The sequence below is a fragment of the Streptopelia decaocto genome (genome assembly GCF_964273445.1).
Source record: "Streptopelia decaocto genome assembly, chromosome: Z".
NCBI lineage: Eukaryota > Metazoa > Chordata > Aves > Columbiformes > Columbidae > Streptopelia > Streptopelia decaocto.
The window spans coordinates 70645267-70668362 of record NC_138657.1 but is presented as its reverse complement, the minus strand read 5'-3'; the positions used below and the strand labels follow the sequence as shown (position 1 = coordinate 70668362).

The following is a 23096-nucleotide window of genomic DNA, read 5'->3' as shown; positions in this document are numbered from 1 at the left end:
AAGATGATAATCTTATAATGGGATGGAGGGCTTCACAAATCTTGCCTTAATATTGCTTTTGCCTGGCAGTCTTGCTGACTCAGCCAAGAGCCTAACAATCAAGCAAGGTTATTTCTCTGGAGTACTCAGTTATAAAGATTCCACAATTAGTTCCTGTTACAGCCATTCTTCTGTCTCCAAATGAAATCCCTTTGCACGCTGTTATGCCCACCGGAATTACAGAGCTATAATTAAGAGAAAACTTTGCCCCTGCCTTCTTAAACTGGATAATGATGCTGTTAGTGAGTGAGCTGTGATGGAATACAGCTTGTGCTTCCAGCGTCATGTCGGTGCTGCTTTGCTAGTAGCTGAAAAACACGCGAATCAGCCAGGCAGCCATGACTGAATAAGTACGAGTATGCTCTGAGGATGACGGGTATGGCTTCTGTTTATTGAAAACTGCAGTACTCTGAAAAAAACCCTACATTCAGGACTATGCTTCTATTTAGAGAACCCAGTAGCGTTCGCTACAGGTGCCACAGACACAGGTTTGCACTGGCTGCTTTAAACTGCTGAGCTCCTTTTCTTCAAGGTAGTTTGTTGCACATAGGAAAACATAATACGTAAAACCAGATTTCTCTCCAAATATATCCTACTGTCATTAGTGAGCAATTGATACTACATTACAGTTGATAAGTATGGCCTTTTTTTCAAGCCAACTGAAAATTAAATTTCACAGAATCACAGAATGTCAGGGGTTGGAAGGGACCTCAAAAGCTCATCCAGTCCAATTCCCCGCTGGAGCAGGAACACCCAGATGAGGTTACACAGGAATGTGTCCAGGCAGCTTTCCCTTGAACTAATCTCATGCCTTCGTAATTTCTTTGGACATAGTTGAAATAGTTAACGGAAGATACATTAAACAAAGCATACATCTAACAGTGATTTCAGTTCATAGGAAAACTTATTTCTCAAACCAGGATGGCACACATGCTACTCAAAATGGAAAGCCTGCAGTGTTATAAGATAAGATCACAAAAACAGGGTAATTAAACTTGGGTATTTACTGTGGGTTATCACTAAACTTTTACAGCTATTTTATCTGCTCTTCCCCTCCCTCAGCCTTTGAGCAGATAAGCTGCAAATGTAGCCTACTGTATTCCTCCATCCCTGGGAATTTTAAAACTGTATTTTTTTTCAGATTAGCTACTTAAATTTTCCTGCAGAAGATGCTCTAATTCAGCTACAGCCTCCAAAGCATGGAATGCAATTCTGCGGCTGTGACACACAAGACTTGAGGGAGATGATAATGAAAGACACCAATCTGTTAATCTATCTACCCCTCTGCCCATATTATTTTAGCAGAACAGAGTTTAGGCTTTAATAACTGGAGCCATATTTGGGAATCAATTGCCTTGTCTTCTGCAATCCAGCTCCCATGTTTTCTATGCTACAGTTGCCAAGTCAAAGCTCTTTGTACTGTTTTTCTCTTTTTGCCCAGTTTTCTCTCATTTGCAACATATGAAATGTGCACCGTATATGCACCTTCTGTGAATAAAGGATGGGAGGATAAATAACAAGATAGATGTTAGTAATTTTGTTTGTCAGAGTATTAGGAGGCATAAAGTACAACAGGGATGAGGATGGTACAGGACCCTCAGCAGAACAGAAGAGGCACATGCTTTTGGGTAAGATATACAGATATCCCATTTTAAGTGCTGGAGAAAAAAAATGGAAAAACCTAATTCATCTGTTCTTCACATTGCAATAACATTTTTATTCTATATATGGTCTTTTTTTTTTTTTTACTTGATTTTTTTGTGATATTGCCAGGAAACCCACCAACTCTATTTTCTTTTCTTTTTATAGCTGTTGTTTTTGCTCTATTGCTAGAGTATTCACACAACTTTCCTCTTTAAAAAATAACCACGAAGGAGGACAGTATTGTGAAACTTGCAGAAAATCGGAAGTGGAAAAATGGAATGATAACAACTGACCAGTTTAATCCTGTGTTGTGTTCACCTACTGACTTTTGCATGCGGAACAAAGCTTCTCTGACTCTTACTTTAGAACACATAACTGCCTGTTAAAGGCATCAAAGAAAGAGTCCTGTTAAGACTGGATGACAGCAGCACCAGTCATCTGCAACTTTTGAAGTCCCTCTGACATTTCATTTGTAATCTTGTTTTGTTGTACACTTTTAGAGCTGCTTCCCTGAAATGCTACTGTTGAAAGCTACTTTACCTAACCAAATAGCATGATTTAAACAAAACAGCCAAAAGATGAAACACTGTGTTACAGAATTTTTTAGTAGCCACTGATGGAAGCATGAACCATTCTTTCAGTTTCTCACAGACTTAAAAAAAATACACTTTAGTATAACACAAGGTTGCAACTTCCTGAAAGACCAGTATTAACTTATCTATTTTCTCTCTGAAAAAGTGTTCACTTTTTTTGTTTGTTTGTTTGTTTTGGTGTCACAGGGGGAAAGATAGTGTTCCTAAACAAAGCTGTAATTCTGAAAGTACTGGAAAAGTTACAATGAAGTCCTGACAAATCATTGAAATACGTGTTTCAATGGTACCAATGCTGCTGAAGTTTCATGCAAACCCAGGAAACTGATTTTCTAAACTTCTTGTGATAAAGACTTGTCTTTCTTTCTGTGCCTTGTTGCTTAGAAAGGTTGTTTTGGAACACTCTGAACACAAACCAGTCCTTGGATTTTCTTTCTTTGTTCTCTCTTCTGCTGCTAATGACAGCTCTACTGCCATTAAATACAGGAGTGTCTTTGCTCAATTGCCAACTGAGTCACACTCTTTTCCCTGCCTCCAGGTTGGTCTACAGCTTTCTTATTGTTTCCAAGGAGATGTAATAGGGTTCTCAATTATTTCTGCACTTGGCTTTTCGTTTTCAGAAACAGTTACTCAGATCTTTGGGAATACAAATAATGCATAATGTGCCAGGTAAAATCAACCAAGTAGCTACTAAAAAAAAAAAAACCACCAAACTCTGCAGGTATTAGAGACAGATAAATAATTCAGACACATTCATCGTCACAAACCACTGTCACCACCGCGCCCAAATGGCTCCCGAACTTTGAAATACCCACAGGTTTTTGTTGAATAAAAATCCAGCTAAGATCTTTCAAACCCTGCACTGGTGTGCCAGTGAAGCTGCTCTGGAGCAGTGTCATTATCTCTGCATTGGGTAAAGTACTGTGGACACTCTAATAAATCCTAGAGCAATGTGCTTCACATTAACTATGTCTGAGACATTTATTCAGAAAACAGGGAGTTCTCATTCTCTTCCTCTGCTGACACAGGACCACTTGGAAAGTGCCACCAACTAGCTACATTGCCACGTAGCAATTTCAGACTAGTTGTAAGGAAATATCTTCCATCACATGTCTAACTAGATTGCAGACTGTTATCTTGAGTATTGCTGAGACAGAGGTATTGAACCTGCAGGAAGGTTGTAGAAATACCCCAAATCACAGCAGTCAACAAAACATGAAAGATAAAAAAACAGTTTATAGCAATATCAAACTACTAGATTAGACTGAAATGTCTTTGATGTGAAATTATTCTGTATCTAAATATTATAAATCTTCTTCTATCTTTCTCTGAAGCTGGCCATTAACACATCTAAGAACTGACGGCAGTTCCTCAGGAGCAACCTATAAAGTCAGGTAAAAAAATCAAGTACTCATTACTATTACTAATTTCATTTTATTTAATGGAGTGCAGGAGAAGAAACCACTTACAATGCATTCATAAAACCTTCAAACATGTTGAAAGGTTATTACCCCATTAGCTCCTCCTCCTATTTTTGTTCCTGCCTATTGGAATGACCTACATTTCCCATATAAAATAGAAATGTTATGCTGGTATCAACATTTAGGAACCTCATCATAATAAAATCTGTTATAGAACTATATTTTTATGTAGCATGGAGTGGATAACCAATTGACTGACTGCAGCTGCTGTCGTCACAGAAAAATTACAAACACTTCAGAGATGTACTGTCCAGGGTAGAACACTTGCTCTGCTTCACAGGCAGCAACCCTGTCATCAAAAACTGAAACTGTGTGATCCATGAATTACAGATTTTTTTTTTTAATCTGAGATGTGTACAGCTGGGAAAAATAAACCGAAACATGCAAATCAGTACCCAACAGGATTAAAAGTCAAGTAAAAAAATGCTCTCTGTACAAGATGATATGGCACTGTGTTGTTGTGTGGTTTGTATCAGTGTTCACTTCAGAAGCCTGTGTAAATGCACATGTAATGGCATTGGTATGAGGTAAAACACTGTAATTCTAGAGTTGTTCACTGTGCTTCATTAGTCCTGTGGTCATGTAAGATCTGAGAGTGAAAAGGGTTGCATTAAGGACTGGAAACAATTGCAGGGCTCTTCTGACTTCCAGTGATTATCATCTTTCTGGTTCCCTAAGGGAAAACACCTACAACCTCAGAGTTTGTCATATTGATCTACAGAGGTGTCCCAACCAAGCACGAGGATTTATGCCTCCAGGTATTCTTTTTCAATACATTGTGAGAGTCAACATCTACAATTTGGTGCTGTGATTGACTCTGTTTTTTGTGGCTCTACAAATTTCAGTGTCATCACCGATGCATCTTCTGCAGTACTTTTTAGCTGTTCTCAGAGCTTCTGAAGATCAGTGGAAGCTGACAGGATTTGCTTCTTCCACCATCTCCCTTCATCTACATGGCAAATTGATCATTAAGTACAATCAGCAAAAGGCTGGGCTGTTTACCTCCCTTTGCCAACACTGCTACACTTGATGATCAAGATGTGAGTTTCCTATATACAAAAATCAATGCCACTTATCCAGCTCCTAGCACCAGTGGCAAGTTCTTCTCTGTGACTCAGAGCCAGAGGGAAGAGTCTGACTCCAGGGCCTTCCATGTCCACCCAACTGCAAGCCACACTGTAGCTTCCTCGACTGGGTTTAGGAGCTCATCATTTCTGAGGAGCAATAACTGAAGTATGCCGCACATCAACTATACACAGTTCTCTCAAGATTCTGATATCTAATTCACTACTATGACAAAAATCTAGTAACAAAAGTTTATGAAGAGTAGAACGTTATGGCTTTTACACCTTCTTATATATGACTAAGGTGTCGGTTCAAGGACAAAATGCAGTTCTAAAACTGCTCCAAACTGTCATCAGCCTTATTGCTTTAATTGAGGAATTTCTGCAGATGCTAGAGGAAACACTCAACTTCTCCCAGGTTCACATATATTAATTCTTCCTTTCCATTTTGGCTCTTCCAGCTGCAATGTGCAGTCACTAGGTCACAGAAATGATACAATGGACATCTAGGATACTCAGGTCAATTTAAAATATTTTTACAGAATGTTGCAACAGACATGTGAAAATAGGAAAACACAGGAGAATCTTAAAATGCATATGGAGAATTTCAGTAAGCAGTTCTTCTCAGGGGACCACAATGTTTTACATAAAAATAGTAGTGGTGTTTTATTGCCGGGGTGCACACGTTATGCGTAGTTGCAAAAATACACGATTTACTCTTCTAAAAATACTAGGGGAAAAAAAACAATGAAGCAGGGCAGATACGTTGCCCTTGATAAATGAATACCTGCCCAAAATGCATGAAGTTCCTTGGCTTTAAAAGATAGAGCCAGGAGTGTTTCTAATTTAAGACATGAGCAGTATCAAAATGTCAACTGCATCTGACTGTGTGGTATGACTTCTGCATTCTAATTTGTTTTATGGAATGTCACCTCATATTGACCATTCTCATTTAATCCTCTGACCATCACAGAGCTGGTAGCCAAGCCCTAACAGCAACCATTCTTAGTGTCAAGTGACAATTTTGAATTAGTTACCATACTTCCATTCTACTCGCAATGGGAAACACTACTAAGACAGTATTTGGCCTATGTCTTCAGAAGTGGCACATGATTTTTGCTTGAGTAACTGAACACCAAATTCTAGTTTCTGCTGAATTGTGTTGCAAGCTTATAGATTATTTTCTTATTCCTTTGTGTCTAAGAGAATCTAAATTTGCATTCTTGTTTCATGGGCTACTGCCAGCTCTCATCAGCTACTGCCAGGAAAGGAAAGAATCTCAACATGTAAGATTATATTTAATCCTATTTCCATGTAAATTTTGTCATTGTTTGATGGTTGGGGGATAGATACAATTGGGAAAGTTTCCTTTTCACGGCAGAGGAAGGTCCTCTCTGCTGTCCCATGAATTCATGATTGTTCATAAACATGATGTCAGCTTTGGAGAGATCTTTGTGCTCAAGTTTCTGGCATCAACTATGCAATCTCCCTTGTGACTCATCAGTCCACAGCGATTCTTTCTAAACACGGACTCATGTTGGAGTCATACTCCCTAAGACTCAGGGTATGAATAGATTAAATGTTAAATTCACCAACTAATCTCTCACCAACTAATTTCTCACCCATCCAGTCTCTTGGTGATCTGGCTATCTCCACTTTGGATGTCTGCTTTTGCAAGGCAATCCTACCTCTACTTCTTTATGTCCTGTGTGAAGAAAGCTCCTCTCAGGGCTTCTGAAAAATAAGGAAGAGTACCAAAACCAGTTGTTCTCTGTTTTTTTGTCCTTGGTACAGTATTTCCTTTTTTCCTCACTTTTTGAAGGGAAAACCATGCTGTATACACTTCAGACCATAACTGCTACAGGGGGAGTCACCATAACACTGGTGAATTCAGAGCCTATACTTTATGGAAGCCATCTTTGACTCATCTGTGATTTCACGGTTCCCATTTCAGGTTCACTCTTTTCTGTCCTATTCTGCCCTTTTAGTTTCAATGAACTTGTAGTACAAGTTTACCCTGACTGCGATTAATCTCCTGAAAGCTCACTTTCTTCATACTCTCCCTGAAATCTAAGTGTACGAATTATGTTCAACAGGAATTACTGTAGTTTCCTTCCAAGGGCTGAACAGTCAATCTTTTGCTCCTTTTCCCTTTGCTCTGTGGAATTCTCTAGGAAATGCAATACTGCATTCCTTGCATATGAACAAGACTGTCAGGACCAAACAACTAATTCATAACTATCTACTGAAATACCACCCACATTCAGGACTTCAGATTAACACAATTCTGTGCATGACTTCACTATTCATCAGAGACACGGGACTCAGACGCTGCTGTTATTACTTGTAGATCATTCTCAATCATTTTTCACTTGAGATGCACCTCAAATAATTTTATTTTTTCCTCGTTTCCTGTGTCATGGGGTTCTAAATTATCTTTTCTATCTAGTCTTCCACTAGGTAACTGAAAGACATATATAGCTAACTGTCATTAAGAGGACAGTTCTGAGTCAGATGTTGGCTGAGAAGATCAGGTAATGAAGCAGCTATGGCAAATGGAAGTCCCAAAGACACTGTGATATGCAGTCTCTCAAATGAGATTTTTGGTGACCCACTACCTCTGTCTTTGGTGTTTGTTATGAGAAGTCTTCCACTCCTGTTCTGTCAGTCCCTCTATACTAGCAGCCTTCCTGTTTATTCAAATTTCATTGTTACTTACTGAAAGGAAAGGGATATCAATGACAGCTTGTAGCAAATAACTTTTCAAGAGACATGATAGAAATTTTATTAATCTCTCTTATTTGGAGCAAATGATTGCTATTCCACTAGTACTGTTGTATAAATGCAGCAGAAGAATGTCGTACAAATGAACTGAAAAAACCTAGCAAACAGGGGTGAGGGGGGAGAGAGTGTGAGGTATGCAGATATTGAATAAGTATCTATTGGTGCTATTTAAATACTACAAAAAAATTAAATCAGAATATGTTCAGTTGGTACTTACATGACCTAGTGAGACTACCACTGGGTTAGCATGATAAATATGGGTCTTCTAACTTTGAAGCGGCATTGAAAAAACATTTTTTTTTAAAAAAGACTAAAGCATGGAATGCACTCTATTATAAAGAATATTCCAAATACTGAAAAGAGATGTCCTGTTGAAAGGATAGTGTTGAAAAAGCAGTTGTTATGCACCTTTCTAAATACCAGATAGAAAAGGAGGAATAAATGGGAAGTGAATAGTTCACGGCAATGAAAGGGACAAAATACTTACAAAATGGAAGGAAATTCAGGTAAGATGTAAAGAAAAATTTCTGACCCTGGATATGAGTTTGCTACAGGACTGCTGTGCTGCCCTGCAGGCAGTTGGCATAATCAGCATTGCAGCATAGTATTATCTTTCCCTAGACAGCTCATTGGTCTACATGCACAGAAAGCAAGCATTAGTACTGCCTTCCGCTCCTCTTATTTGCAAACAGTTTTACCTGTAGGAAAATTTTAATTTTCCTCTAGAAAGCTCTTAGAGGTTATACAATCTCAAGTTAATGCCTTTTCAGCCAATATGATGTTCCTTGGGTGGAATATAATAAGAGTTTATGAGGAGGGAAGAAGACACATCAATCTGCCAAGATGGACAGGCCAACAAGATTCATAACAGAAATGAGATTCAGTTCATGATGTAGCACAAATACAGCCTCTGCACTGCTGCAGGTGAAATACGTATGAATACAGAAAACCTGGAATACTGAAAGTACTTGAATTACCAGAAAATTACTGGTGGTAAAACATACAGGTGGACAAGGTTTAGCTTCTGGACTCTTAAAAAGAAAACTTTAACCTGTCACTACATTTTTTAATCGATCATGATGTCCACACACAGAGAAATGGATTAAGAAGTGAATGCCATCTGGTTTATATAGTGCAATTGTTGTTTACGTCCTGAGCTCCAGAACAGAAGAGTGGAAGACACTAGCTTGCTTCAGCCCCATCCACAGTGGTGCCACCAGCAGCCCCCGGTGACACGGCTGGGACTGGAGGCAGTGACTGCCGATGCTGCAGAGCGGCTGTTGTGTTGGGGCTCTTTGCCCTTGAGAGCTGGTGGTAATCATGCTCCATGAACTAGAAGTGCACTTCAAAATTTTATTACTATAATTTAAAACCTTAAATAATGTAGAGGCTGTCTCAGTTGCATAAGGTCAACTGATATTGATGGGAAAGGAGTAGGTGACTGTGACAGAAGTAATCTGAAGAGGATGGGCACAAAGCCTTGTCCATTAATAGCCCATTACTCTGCAGTCCTCCCTGCCCCAATGACTGCACATGGACAGCAGGGACAGGACCTCCACCATTCCTCTGTACAAATGACAGCAAAACTCATTAACAGTAATTTAACATTTTCTGTTCTTTGCATAACATACGCAACACTAAGAGACAAGGTGAGTTACCACCCAGGAATGGTGATACCAAAGGAAAACTGAGTTGGAATCCCTGCATTTTAGGAAATAAAATAGATTTGTTCTCTTGCCATTTCCTTATCTGTGCTCTTTTACAGTACTTCAAATCTCTGGATGTTTTACCTCTAATGGAACCGGCAGGTCCATTCCTGAGCAAAGGCACAGCCTCAGTGTGCTTTAACTTAAATTACTAAGAGTGGACAAAAAAAAAAAAAAAGGGTTGTTTAAGTTTGAACTGTTCTGAATTTCAAAGATAAACATGAGAAATCAGAACAATTGGATTAATACTCTACTTAGATTTTTTTCTCACTTCATTCCAGCCTTTTGTATTCCATTTTGTACTTCTAGTCTCCATTCACCAAACTCTGTGATAAAGCATTGTGATAAAGCAAACTAGTAACTTCCCAAACATAGATCCAAGGTAGGAAACTGACACTTTAATTTTGAACAATGGAAAAAAACAAATAGCCTATTCAACATACCTATCCATCAGCCGTGATTCAACACACTTTTTCCACAGAGAACCTAATGGTCTCTGCAAATTGGAAAAGTCACATGGCCAAAGTACTTTAGTGGGATGTTTTTCTGCCTCACACAGTTGTAACAGGCCATTGTCAGCTGGAATAAACTAGATTTGTTGTAGAATCATTATCCTTGTACTATGAACAAGAAGTGCAAATAAAAGACTGTGCTGTTGGTATTGGGAAAGGTGGAACCGGCAGTATGCTTCGGACAGTGCCGAAGCAGTAATCAAAGGAGTTAAGGAAGAGTTTATTTCTACAGACAGGGAAATGTAGCAGCTGGAGCATCAGCAGACTCACAGCAAGGCAGATATTGTACTTACAGCTCACAGACAGCTGCTATTAGAGAAGCAACTGATATTGTCTTTATTTCACTGTTCCTGAGGTATGCAGTGTGCAACCTATAAATACCTCATCAATTGCTTTAAGGAATTTTGGTGTTCCTCGTAGATGACCCTGCACAAATGCAAGAGCCAGGAAGCTCCCATGCATCTGTTCTAGCCTCTTCGGAGATGCCTGTGAAGACTGGAAGTACAGGGAAGGTCAGAAAAATATGGAAAAGCTTTATTAATGTTTCACCAGGGAGAAAAGATAAATGAGGGAGAGGTTATTGTAGAACTTAAAACAGATGTTGAAGAGCTGATAAAATCATGTCATCAATTTTGAGAGCTGAGACATGGACCTGCTGTGTTATGTGTCACATCTTTTAACCAGAAGCATGATGCAGAAAACACAACAGACATGACTGCTGCTACACAGCTAAGATTTCTGGCATTTATGGGTAACCCTCACAACATGATCAAAGAAAGGTCATTCATCAGATACAAGATGCCACCTTCTAGGGGATTTTTTTTACAGAAAACATTCTAGCCTCAAAGAAAGACCATATCATGGTCCATGGCCTGTGGTTTGAAAAATCAATGATACAGGCAGTCTGAAATAAGCCCAGTTTACAAGGACTAACTGAAGCAAGATGAGAAGCAGAACCATGGTGCTTGGTGGTGTCTAGAGGGCAGGGAGTGTTGGGTGAGATCCAGACCTCCTGACACTAGCGACTAACGTGGGACCCAGGTGCAGGAGAGAAGGCCAGATACTTGGTGTTCATTAGTGACCTGCAGGCTGGGCATGCAGCTCGTACCCAAGCACAGGAGAACAACTGTCCAGGAAAACAGTCATCTCCAGCCTATGTCCTGTTGTGACCCAGACAGAAAACAGATTTGCAAACATTTACTGCCATTACATACCCTGTGAATCTCAGTCCATTAAAAAGAAGGCTAATCGTGGGGACTGGTCTGCTCAGTATGCAGGCATGCAATGAAATATACTGCACAATTCTCTGAATGAAATTACAATGGTGAATTTTGAAGATTTCAAAGACATTTTATAGGCTTTTAGGTATGCCCAGAATGATGATATTTAAGCCTCAAAACTCCCAGAAATTATACAAGAGATTCCACTCAATTCTTTCTCTCTACAGGGCACCTAAAAATAATATATTTTTGGTCTTTGCCTAATAATTTCTTCTTTTAGAGCATTATTTCACAGAAGTGGATTTGGAGCGTGAAGTATTACACTCAGTATAGCTGTAGTTCCGGATGTCATAGCAATTGTCTTGACTAAAACTCTAGGTTTTTGATTTTCATTTTCAGTTTTCCCATACCACTATAGCAGGAAACAGAAAATACTAATAATTCCTTCACATGAATGATGCATTAGTGTACTATTAGCTATTTTGAGGGATAGAAATCTCATGGAGATACAAAAGAACTGAATTATCAGTGGTGGGCTTATGGGTCAGAGTAAATTAAACTTATATCTGCCACCCATTAATATTATTATGAGATGAGAACAATTAAAATTCAGGTCTTAGGTAGACTAAGAATAATTTAAAAGAGCATGGCACTACTCAGACTCTTCTGTTCCCTAAGCAAGGACCTATTAACCATCCTTTTAAAATTTTTCCAAACAAATTAATGCTTAGTGCTGACATTAGTTTTTCATACTAGGTTACAGTTCAGCCTTCAGGCAGGTCAGTGGAAAAATTCCAGAAAGTGCAACTCATATGCTATAGAAAATAAGTATGTAAAAAATGCCTTCCACTCTGGGGAACTAGGTTTGAAAAGGAAAACCACATTCTACAAAACCCTGCATTTAACCAAGGAGGGAGAATTTTGCCTTTTCAATTTGAAATAGTCAGACTAAGTGTGTTCCTGTTGTAAATGAAAAAGTCAATGAGAGTTTTTCCACGATGACAGGATTTCCTCCAACAAGTTGAAATTAATAATAGTTTAAATTTTGCAGAAACTCCTGGAATCCCATGGAGTGATGGTGTGGGCTGGATTTATAACATTATGTCCAAGTGGACAGGGATTTGGGTCGTGGGACATATATTTGTGCATAGCTCACTGTCTCCAAAGCATATGTATAAATTGATGGTTTTCAGGATGCAACATTATCTTTTAAGGCATTCTAATCCTAGAAGAGTTAAAGACCTCTGGTCCCACTACCGACCCCTGAGGAATGCCACTCGTCAGGGTCTCCACACTGGGCCGTTGACTGCAACTCTTTGAGTGTGACCATCCAGCCAATTCCTTACCTACCAAGTGGTCCATCTGCCAAATCCCTGTCTATCCAATCTAGAGAGAAGGATGTTGTGTGGGACAGTGTCAAATGCTTTGCACAAGTCCAGGCAGATGAAGTCAGTTGTTCTTCCCTTATCCACCAACACTATAATTCTGTTGTAGAAGGCTACTGAATTTGTCAAGCACAATTTGCCCTTAATGAAGTCACGTTCGCTGTCACAAATCACCACCTTATTTTCCATATGCCTCAGCACAATTTCCAGGAGTATCTGCTCCATGATCTTGCTGGGCATAGAGGCGAGACTGAGGTCTTGGTGATTCTTGTGCAAAAATGTTACCAGTCACCAAAATCCAGTGTTTTGACATGACATACATTCACAACATAGCCTCCTGTAGGCATCAAAACTTCCTAGACGCCTTTGGACCCAGCACTATGGTCTGGTTACAATTATACCAAATGAGGCACTGCAATTGTCTCTATGCACACTCCTAGCCTGCAGCAAAAGCACAATAACATGACTTAATGTTTAACTGTCTCTCATGGTGAGCTAAGGAGCATCCCCTTAGCTTGTGAACTAAGACGACAGTCATTCAGGCCCAGCTGAGGTGGTGTCATTAGTTTCACTGCAGTAATTTCATATGTATCACGGCCCTAAATGTCTGCTGCTGAGCATGTGAACATGTACACAGGTCTGACAGCTGTGACCACTGGATAAAAGCCCTATATGGGTCTGCACAATATGCAAATCCTGAGGAGACAGGCATACTCAGAACACATCTGAACTCACCAAAAATAGCCAGCAAGCAGGTTGTGGTGCTGAGGTTGAGGTTACTTTTGAGGAAAATACTTCTGTGTCTCATTCCAGGGAAGGTTCACAGCCAAATGCAGAGAGATGTGCCCTTGCCACTAATAGTGAGGTGTCTCCTTCTTTACACACATAGTTGAAGACACATCCTGGATCCCCCAAAAATTTTTAATTCCCCTCCTTGTTCTATTCCTAAGAGTATTTTTTGAAAGTGTGACTTTTGCTTCACTGCTAAAATTCAGAATTGCAAAGAGGTCATGTCGTCTACCTTGAGTTTAGTAAGGCTTTTGACACTGACTCCCATAACATCCTCACAGAAAAACTGACAGAAGAACAGGTTAGATAACTGTACAGTGAGATGAACTGAAAACTGGCTGAATTGCCAGGCCCAGAAGTTTGTGATCACCAGCACAAGTATGGTTGGAGGCAAGTCACTACTGATATAGCCCAGAGATCACTACTGGGGTCAATACTGTTTAACATCTTCATCAATGACCCAGATGATGGAGCAGAGCACTACTTCAGCATGTTTGAAGATGGTACAAAACTGAGAGGAGTGGCTGTATCATGAAGATCAACAAAGATAAATGCAAAGCTCTACAGCTGAGGAGGAATAATACAAGGCACCAGCATGTGCTGGAGGGTGACTGGCTGGAAACCAGCTCTGCAGAGAAGAACCTGAGGGTCCTGCTGAACAACAAACTGATCATAAGACAGTAACAACTTATAGCAAAGGCAGCCAAAAGCTTCCTGGGCTGCATTATGAGAAGCACTGCCAGCGTGTAGAGGGAGGTGATCTTTTCCCTAAACACAACACCAGTGAGGCCACACCTGGAGTACTGTGCCCAGATCTGGGTTCCCAGTAAAAGAAAGAGACAGACTTACTGAAGCAAGCCCAGTGAAGAGCCCTAGAGATGATTAAGGGATTGGAGCATCTCTCATGTGACAAGAGTCTGAGAGAGCTGGGACTGTTCTGCCTTGAGAAGAGAAGGCTTGGGGGGATCTTATTCATGTGTATAAATACATAATGGGGGAAAGAAGAAGAAAGAGCCAGGTTCCTCTCAGTGGTGCCTGGACACAAGAGGCAACAGGCAAAATTTAAAAAATATTAAATTTTTTCCTGAACAGGAAAACACTGTTTTACTGTGAGGTTGGTCAAACACATTGCAGTAAAAGGCTGTGGAGTCTCCATGCTTGAAGATACTCAAAACCTGACTGGACATGGTCCAGCACAACCTGCTCTAGCTGACTCGGCTTGAGCAGGAGGGTTTCTACTAGAAGGTCTCAAGAGGCCCCTTCCAACCTCAACCATTCTATATGACTGTGTGAAAGAGGAAAAATTACTAGTGTGCTTTAGGATTATACACAGGCTTACTTATTTAATTGGGATGTGTCTTTCTGATGTTTAGAAGGTTATCATATTTCTTTTACAAGACACAAATTATCTTACCAACATCCTAAAGAAGAATGCAGGTGAACAGTGAAAATCAGCATGCACAGACATGCCTGGTCCATTTGCTTTCCACACATTTCAGCATTATTTGCACACAGACAGCTAGTGCTTTTGTCTTCAAGAGCAGCAGAACTCTACATATTCTATGGCTTTTTATCATTTGTTTTTCCTGCCTAAAACCTAACATAGAAGTGTAGAAAAACCAAGTCCTTCTTTTCTATGTAAATTGGATATGCCAAAGTCAGAATCAGAGCATCTTGTTCTCATCTCTGGATACGGATTTCACTCCTGCAATCTGCAACCTTTAAAATCCAAGCTCATGTTAGTAGTTACAAAGTGCAGTTTACTCATACTGGAATGTTAAACATTAAATAGCAGCATCATATTTTTAACAGCAGGATTCTTGCTTGCCCTCACAAACGCTAGACAGGAATACATTTAATAAATAATTCATTTCATGGTTATGCTAATTATATCATTTATTTCTGAGACACAGGCCCAGCTTCACTCACAAATAAAAGCTTGTTTGAAAGCAAGAAAATGTATTAGTCTGATCTTGGCAGCTTTTCCTGAATCTCCTGTCACAGAATCAAGTTCAACATGATAAAAGTAGAGTTCAGTTTTCCTTTGCTTCTGTCTCATTCATAGAATGAAAGAATCATTTAGGTTGGAAGAGACCCTCAAGATCATTGAATCCAACCATAAACAAACTCTGACACTAAACCATGTCTCTAAGAACCTCATCTACAAGTCTTACAAACACCTCCAGGGATAGTGATTCCACCAGTTTCCTGGGCAGCCTGTTCCAATGCCTGACAACACTTTCGGTGAAGAAATTGCTTCTGATATACAATCTGAACCTTCTCTGGCATAACCTGAGGTCATTTCTTCTCATCCTATCACTTGCTACTTCTGAGAAGAGACCAACACCCTCCATGCTACAGCCTTCTTTCTGACAGTTTTAGGCGATAAGGTCTCCCCTCAGCCTCCTTTTCTTAAGGCTGAACAGCCCCAGTTCTCTCAACCGCTCCTCATCAGACTTCTGCTCTAGAGCCCTCACCAGTTTTGCTGCCCTTCTCTGAACTCTCTCCAGCACCTCAATGTCTCTCTTGTGGTGAGGGGCCCAAAACTGAACACAGGATTCAAGGTGCAGCCTCACCAGTGCTGAGTACAGTGGCACAATCACTGCCCTGGTCCTACTGGCCACACTATTCCTGATACAAGCCAGGATGCTGTTGACCTTCTTGGCCATCTAGGCACACTGCTGGCTCATGTTCAGCCAGCTGTTGACCAACACCCCCAGACCCTTCTCCACCAGGCAGCTTTCCAGACACTCTTCCCCAAGCCTGTAGCACTGCCTGGGGTTGTTGTGAGCCAAGTGCAGGACCTGGCACTTGGCCTTGTTGAAGCAACTGACGCACCTGGCCTCAGCCCAATGAGTGAGCTGGTCCAGATCCCTTTTTATAGCCTTCCTTCCCTCCAGCAGATCAACACTTCCACCCAATTTGTTGTCATCTGCAGACTTACTGAGGGTGCAGTCAATCCCCTCATCCAGATCACTGATAAAGACATTAAGTAGAACTGGCCCCAATACTGATTCCTGGGGAACATCATTCACGAGCAGCTGCCAACTGGATCTGGCTCCATTCACCACAACTCTTTGGGCCATCTGGCCAGTTCTTTACCCAGTGAAGACCACACTCATCCAAGCCATGAGCAGTCAGTTTCTCCAGGAGAATGCTGTGGGAAACAGAGTCAAAGGCTTTACTAAGGTCTAAGTACTAAGTACATCCACAGAACATCCACGTTCCCTCATTCACTAAGTGGGTCACCCTGTCATAGAAGGAGATCAGGTTGGTCAAGCAGGACCTGCCTTTCATAAACCTGTACTGACTTGACCTGATTGCTTGGTTGTCTTGTATATGCCGTGTGGTGGCACTCAGCATGATCTGCTCCATGACTTTTGTCGGCACTGAGGTCAGACTGACAGGCCTGTAATTCCCTGGATCCTCCTTCCAGCCCTTCTTGTAGATGGGCGTCACATTTGTGAACCTCCAGTCAACTGGGATCTCCCCAGTTAGCCAGGGCTGCTGAGAAATGATGAGAAGTGGCTTGGTGAGCACCTCCACCAGCTCTCTCAGCACCCCTGGGTGGATCCCATCTGGCCCCATGGACTCGTGTGTATCTAAGTGGTGCAGCAGGTCACTAACCATTTCCCCTTGGATTATTTGGGCTTCATTCTGCTCCCTATCCCTGTCTTCCAGCTCAGGGAGCTGGGTACCTGGAGCACAACTCTTCTGACTATTACAGACTGAGGCAACTAAAGCATTTAGTACCTCAGCCTTTCCCTCATCTTCTGTCACCTCCTGCATCCACCAGCGGGCAAAGATTCTCCTGAACCCTCCTTTTGTTGCTGATGTATTTATAGAAGTACTTTTGTTCCCTTTTACTGTTGTAGCTATGCTCAGGTCTAGTTGGCCTTTGGCCCTTCTAATTTTCTTCCTGCATAACTTCACGCCATCCTTGTAATCTTCTTGAGTAGCCTGTCCCTTCTTCCAAAGTCATATATTCTCCTTTTATTTCCAAGTTCCAGCCAAAGCTCTCTCTTCAGCCAGGCTGGGCTTCTTACCCACCGGCTTATCTTTCGGCACACAGGGACAGCCTGCTCCTGAGCCTCTAAGATTTCCTTCTTGAAGAGCGACCAGCCTTCCTGGACTCCTTTGTCCTTTGGGACTGCCTCCCAAGGGACTCTGCCAACCAGCCTCACAAACAGGTCAGAGTCTGCCTTTCGGAAGTTCAAGGTAGCAGTTCTGCTGACAATCCTCCTTACTTCTCCAAGAACAGAAAACTGAGTAACTTCATAATCGCTATGCCCAAGGCTGTGGGAGATTTGAGTGATTTTCTTGAAGTTAATGGACATTGTATGGAATTGAACTGAACAGGCCTCTGAGGTCTATATATCTAGCAAGAGAGCAAGAGTCGAGCAGCCTATGTGTCTTACGTGACTCTGTACAACCTTGGGAAAAACAAAAGAAAGACTGTCTAGTGAAGAAAAGAGTCAGCAAGTCTGCTATAATATAGATACATTTTGTTTAATATTAGAGCTTGTGCAGAATTGTATAATCCAATCAGCTATTAGTTAGGGACTCTGCCAACCAGCCTCACAAACAGGCCAGAGTCTGCCCTTTCGGAAGCCCAAGGTAGCAGTTCTGCTGACAATCCTCCTTACTTTTCCAAGGACAGAAAACTGAGTAACTTCATAATTGCTATGCCCAAGGCCACCTCCATCCAACCCATTACCTGTGAGTCCTTCTCTGTTCACAAACAACAGGTCCAATGGGGCACCTTCCCTAGCTGTCTCACCGACCAGCTGTGTCAGGAAGTTGTCTTCCATGCACTTCAGGAGTCTCCTAGACTGCTTCCTCTCTGCTGTATTATATTTTCAGCAGACATGTGCTAAGTTGAAGTCGCCATTGAGAACAAGAGCTAACCATCATGACACTTCTCCTAGCTGCCTGCAAAATAATTCATCAACTGCCTGCAGAATATTTTGTCTGCCTCTTCATCCTGGTAGGGTGGTCTGTAACAAACGCCCACCAGGATTATCTGATGTGTTGGCCTTCCATCAGATTCATATCCACAAACACTCATCAAGCTACCATTTCCTTTGTCAAGCTCCAGACAATCAAAACACTACCTAACATACAGGCCTGCCTCGCCTGCTCTCCTTCCTCACCTATCCCTTCTGAGGAGTTTACGGCCATCCAATGCAGCACTCCAGTTGTGGGAGTCATCTACTGATGGCAACTACATCATACAGGAATGTGTTCCTCTTGTGTTCCATTTCGAACCCATTAGCCCTTGTCCTACCATTGGTTGTCACCCAGAAGAGCCTGGCTCCATCCTCATGACACTCACCCTTGACATATTTATAAACATTAATAAGGTCACCCCTCAGTTTCCTCTTCTCCAAGCTAAAGAGACCCAGCTCCCTCAGCCTTTCCTCATAAGGGAGATGCTCCACTCCCTTAATCATCTTCCTTGCCCTGCACTGGACTCTCTCCAGAAGTTCCCTGTCCTTCTGGAACTGAGGAGCCCAGAACTGGACACAATATTCCAGATGGGGTCTCACCAGGGCAGAGTAGAGGGGAAGGAGAATCTCTCTTGACCTACTAACCACCCGCCTTGTAATACACCCCAGGATGCCATTGGCCTTCTTGGCCACAAGGGCACAGTGCTGGCTCATGGTCATCCTGACACTGCTTGTGCTCCTGATCCCTTAGCCAGTCATCCCAAGGCCCTGAAGTCCCTTTTGATTGCCTTTGGGTTTCCTACTGCAGTCTCATTGCTGCCTACCTGAAACATTAGTAGAAGATAATAATCTGAGGTCTTTAGGGCAAGAAGTTTTCTCTTCACACCTTTAACTCTGGCCCTAGGGAGGCAGCAGACTGCCCTAAGAAGTGGGTCCAGTCTGCACAAAGAGCCTTCTGTTACCTTTAGAATGGAGTCTCCTATGACAACAACCCACCTTTTTTTCTCTATAGCAGCAATTTTGATTAACGGTGCAGATCAACTTAAACTCTGCAACATCTCCAACTTAGCTGAACCGCCTTCTTCAATATTGTTGTTTGGTTCCACTTGCAGAGCCTCAAACTTGTTTTGCAAAGGAACCTGTGAGTGACATAGTCTATATAAAAATGCTGGTGTTTTGTCTATTTATTAAAACACCAAGCCCTTTTTTTATTCCTCTCCTTGTTCTTCTCTCCTTTATGTATTAAGAATGGTTTCATCTCCATTCCTTTGGACAGAGCCCTCAATTATTTTCTGGTGCCATTTCTCAATCTGCCTCTTTGTAGCTTTCCTTTCTGGATGTCTCCGTCTTGCAGCTCTTGACATTCCCCACTTCAACTCTAACAGTGGGTTCCTTTCACCCTGCATTACGGATATGCCCCAAAGGCCTTGGCAGGTTCCCTAGGCTCTTCCTGTCATAGACCCACTTTGGGGTGCACTGCTGAAATTAGTAATATTTTTGGCTGTTAACTTTGTGGAGCTTGGGAGTTTGTATTCACTACCCTATCCTTGAAAGCACTTCTGTAGCACGATCAAAATTCCCCTTTCGTTTTCTGATCACAACATGCTCTCCTTTGCTGCAGTCAAATGTCTGATGTATTCCCATGACCATCCAACCAAATAATAAACACCTGGACATTAATACATTCCCAAAATAGAGGTTTATGAAGACAAAAGGGGACAGCATAGTGACAAACGTGTCCTGATTCATAGTAGGAAGCAAAAATAGGATAGTCACAACCCCTGTTTGCCCAGTAAAGGCTTAAAGAATAAAGACAAGTTTGTTTGGTTTGGGGATTTTTTGGGGTTTTTTTTGGCTTTTTTCCAGAGAAGCCATTTGACATCCAGTTCTGTCTCTTTGCTTTGGGCTCTCTCTGGCAAATCTTTCACATCTTTCCTACTGGGTGAGCTGTTAGCAAATCTGGTATGCCATGGCAGGGTTCCAGCCAACAGCTTTCTTGTTTCTTCCGAAAGAGGGAAGCTTTGCTCTTCTCTCCACAAACCCCTCATGGCCACACTGCCTCCACACTCTCTTGCACTTCCCCAAAACTCCTTTGAACCAAGCATACCAAACTGACCTATTTGTTTAGTTTTCCCTAATTCATAGTTTTCTGTCATGTCAGTGAATTGAATGGACTCACAGAAGGATTCAGCAAATGGCAGAGCTCATGCAAGGTGCCTCATGGGAGTCTGTTGGGACCAGGGAAGTGTAGGTGAGGAATCTCCTCTTTTTATTACAGTAAACTATGAGATCAGCTATCCTTTTCTTGTGAAATGGCAGCATGAGACTACCTACAACGGTTAAATCAGTACATGAAAATATGCAGTTACAGCTTTAGGCTTGCAATTTGCAACGGATTGAGCCACTCCTGAAAACAGTGAGAAAGAGATAGAAGAATTTACAAACATCTAAGTTATTATCCGACAGCTCTTTATAACTTAATTACCAGATAATGGTGCTAATCCCTCCAAACCTATTCTCATTATATATAGAAAAGCTTAATCTAAACATATGCAATCTCTACTTTTCATTATAGAGTTACATCAAATTGTTTTTAAAGGTTATTTCTTTTAGAAAGGAAACTAAACCACAATGATAATCCCATCAGCTAATAGTACATTTCCAGTCATACCTGTGATCATACTTGAAATGATTAATGGCAGAATGATGAGTTTGAGCATTCTCATCAGCAGTTCACCAGGAAAGGAAAAGTAGAATTTATCCAGGTTAGACAGTTTGCCATATTCCCGTACCAGCACGCCGACTCCAATACCTAAAGGCACATAAAAAGGTGACAGAAATTAGCAGTAATTTATAGTAGAGACATGGGGGAAAAGAAGGAAAAATAGGAGAAAAACAGTAATACCAAAAGAGCAAGCAAGAGGCACATTTTTACGGCCATGGTGGAACTTCTAAAGCAAATCAGAAAAAGAAGTTTCCTCTTCTGTTCTATATACTGATGATGGGAGCAGTAATAACACATACAGTTCTGAACTTGGAGGATGTCTTTAGATATGTCTTTGGAATAATCTTGATTATGCCCTCTCATTATCAGTCCAGCTCAGCAGTGACTTTTCACCTGTTTTAACTAGCTCTGGAAGACCCATAACTGGCATTAAAGAAACTAATGTAATATATAAACACTACTGAAGTTTAGAGAAAGTTATATGATTGATATAAATATTTTAGATAATTTGTACTGGCAAAAATATGTCTGCCCAGTAGCAATACTTTCACTCATTGCTGCACTACATAATTAGAAAGACTGTGACTACCAGGGAATTTTTCAACAAAAATACACTCATCATATTTCACACTCATTCCACTACATGACCAACATACAAAATACCAGATTGTAAATATAATCCATGTTTGAGCCATTGCACAAGGTACCTTTTTACTTCCTCTTATCTTTGGATTATATAAATTATTGGATAGTTCTAGCTTCTGAGAAAAATCACAGGTAAGACTTTGACCAAAAGAAAATAAATCATAGACCAAAAGACTAATTACTTCAGCTTGACTGGCAATACCTTTATTTTTCATTTTAACATGGCTATCAAATGAAACGTGTTTGTCAGTGTTTAGAAGCCGTTACAACTGTTTTTTCATGTACAAACTTTGTAATGCTTCAGTCCTGGCTAAACTGAGCATCAAGAGATCCAATTTCTAACTGGATTCTGTGAGAGACACGGCAACTCAGAACCCTTCATTACTGAGTGCTGAAAGGTCTAATCCACATGAATAGCTTCACTGAAATTAATGGAATTATTTACACCCCTTGGTATTTTAGTGACACCAGTGGTGTGTATTTTTCAGATTTGTTACAACAGCACAAGAATTTGTTCCAGTCGACCTTGACCAGCCTCAGTGGCTCATGTAAACTTGCAGGGTTTTATACTGCTCAAGAAGCTGGTGTAAAGTTTGAGGACACAGGCTTATAGGGTACATTCCTTATTTTAATAAAGTTGTGGAGGCAGACAATACCAGCAGGTTCAAAACCAGATTTAGGCAATCAACAGACAATCGATCCATATTGTTGATATTGAAGGAAACAGACAGGGATCCCATATCCGATGATCTACTAAAGAAGAAACTCATTAACATTCTCTTCCAGAAAGTAAGGATTTTTGCAAAAATCCTCCCTAAAGATTCACCATGGTTGTGGTTTCTGATAGCTCTGCTATCTGGATGTTGCTTGATGCAGAAATGTAAACTATGAGTTATCTTCACAGAATTTGCCTCTGGGAGCACAAAAAGATAACAAACTATCTTTTCTGTGCTCTATCTGCACATGGTAAAACAAGCTAAAAGAAAACAGAAGCAGATAATTAAATCAGTCTTTACTGTTAATAAGGAGAAGAAAAATGAAGGCAAATAGGTTGCTCTAAGCAACCATTAAGATTTCTGATTTAGGTGTCACCTGTGGCAGTGAACACATTTTAAATTCCTTGCAACAATCTTGAATCTTAATAGCTTTGAAGACACTTGCAATATTATGTAAATGCCCTTGACCACTGAATGATAAGACACAATGACGTCTATTTCTAATCTAGTGACTGAACTAAATGTGTCGAAAATTATTAGTCTGCACTTTAAGATAAGACCAAGAAAGGTAAAACTCTGTTTGTAAAATGGCTGCATGTATTGAAGTAACTTGCTATGGCTTTGATCCTGAAAACGTCAGTGTAAATAGCTGAATCTAAGCATACAAGTAATCTCCATGTCTTCAGACTATTCACACGATTTAAGAGTAGGCACATGCTTAAACTGCAGCAAGACAAGGGGTAATGGTTATAAACTGAAAGTGGGTAGATTTAGATTAGATATAAGGTGCCACTATCAGAGTGGCGAGGCACTGGAACAGGTTGCCCAGAGAAATGGTTGATGCCTC

At 40.9% G+C, this 23096-nt stretch overlaps 1 protein-coding gene across 3 annotated transcripts in view; it reads right to left on the bottom strand.

Moving 5' to 3' along the window:
- The window catches only part of SLC1A1 (solute carrier family 1 member 1), a 61330-nt gene that overhangs the window by 23652 nt on the left and 14582 nt on the right, over positions 1-23096 (bottom strand). Inside the window, exons 1-2 of one of the 3 annotated variants that reach the window (XM_082075783.1) lie at positions 21069-21141; positions 20835-20975 (exon numbers count right to left, since the gene is read on the bottom strand). The exons of 1 other annotated variant lie outside the window; for it this stretch is intronic. In XM_082075783.1, the coding sequence (XP_081931909.1) occupies positions 20835-20889 (55 nt within the window). In that variant the 5' untranslated portion in view covers positions 20890-20975; positions 21069-21141. Of the gene's footprint in view, positions 1-20834; positions 20976-21068; positions 21142-23096 lie in introns of those variants that run through there. One more of the 3 variants, XM_082075781.1, reaches the window with a different exon arrangement.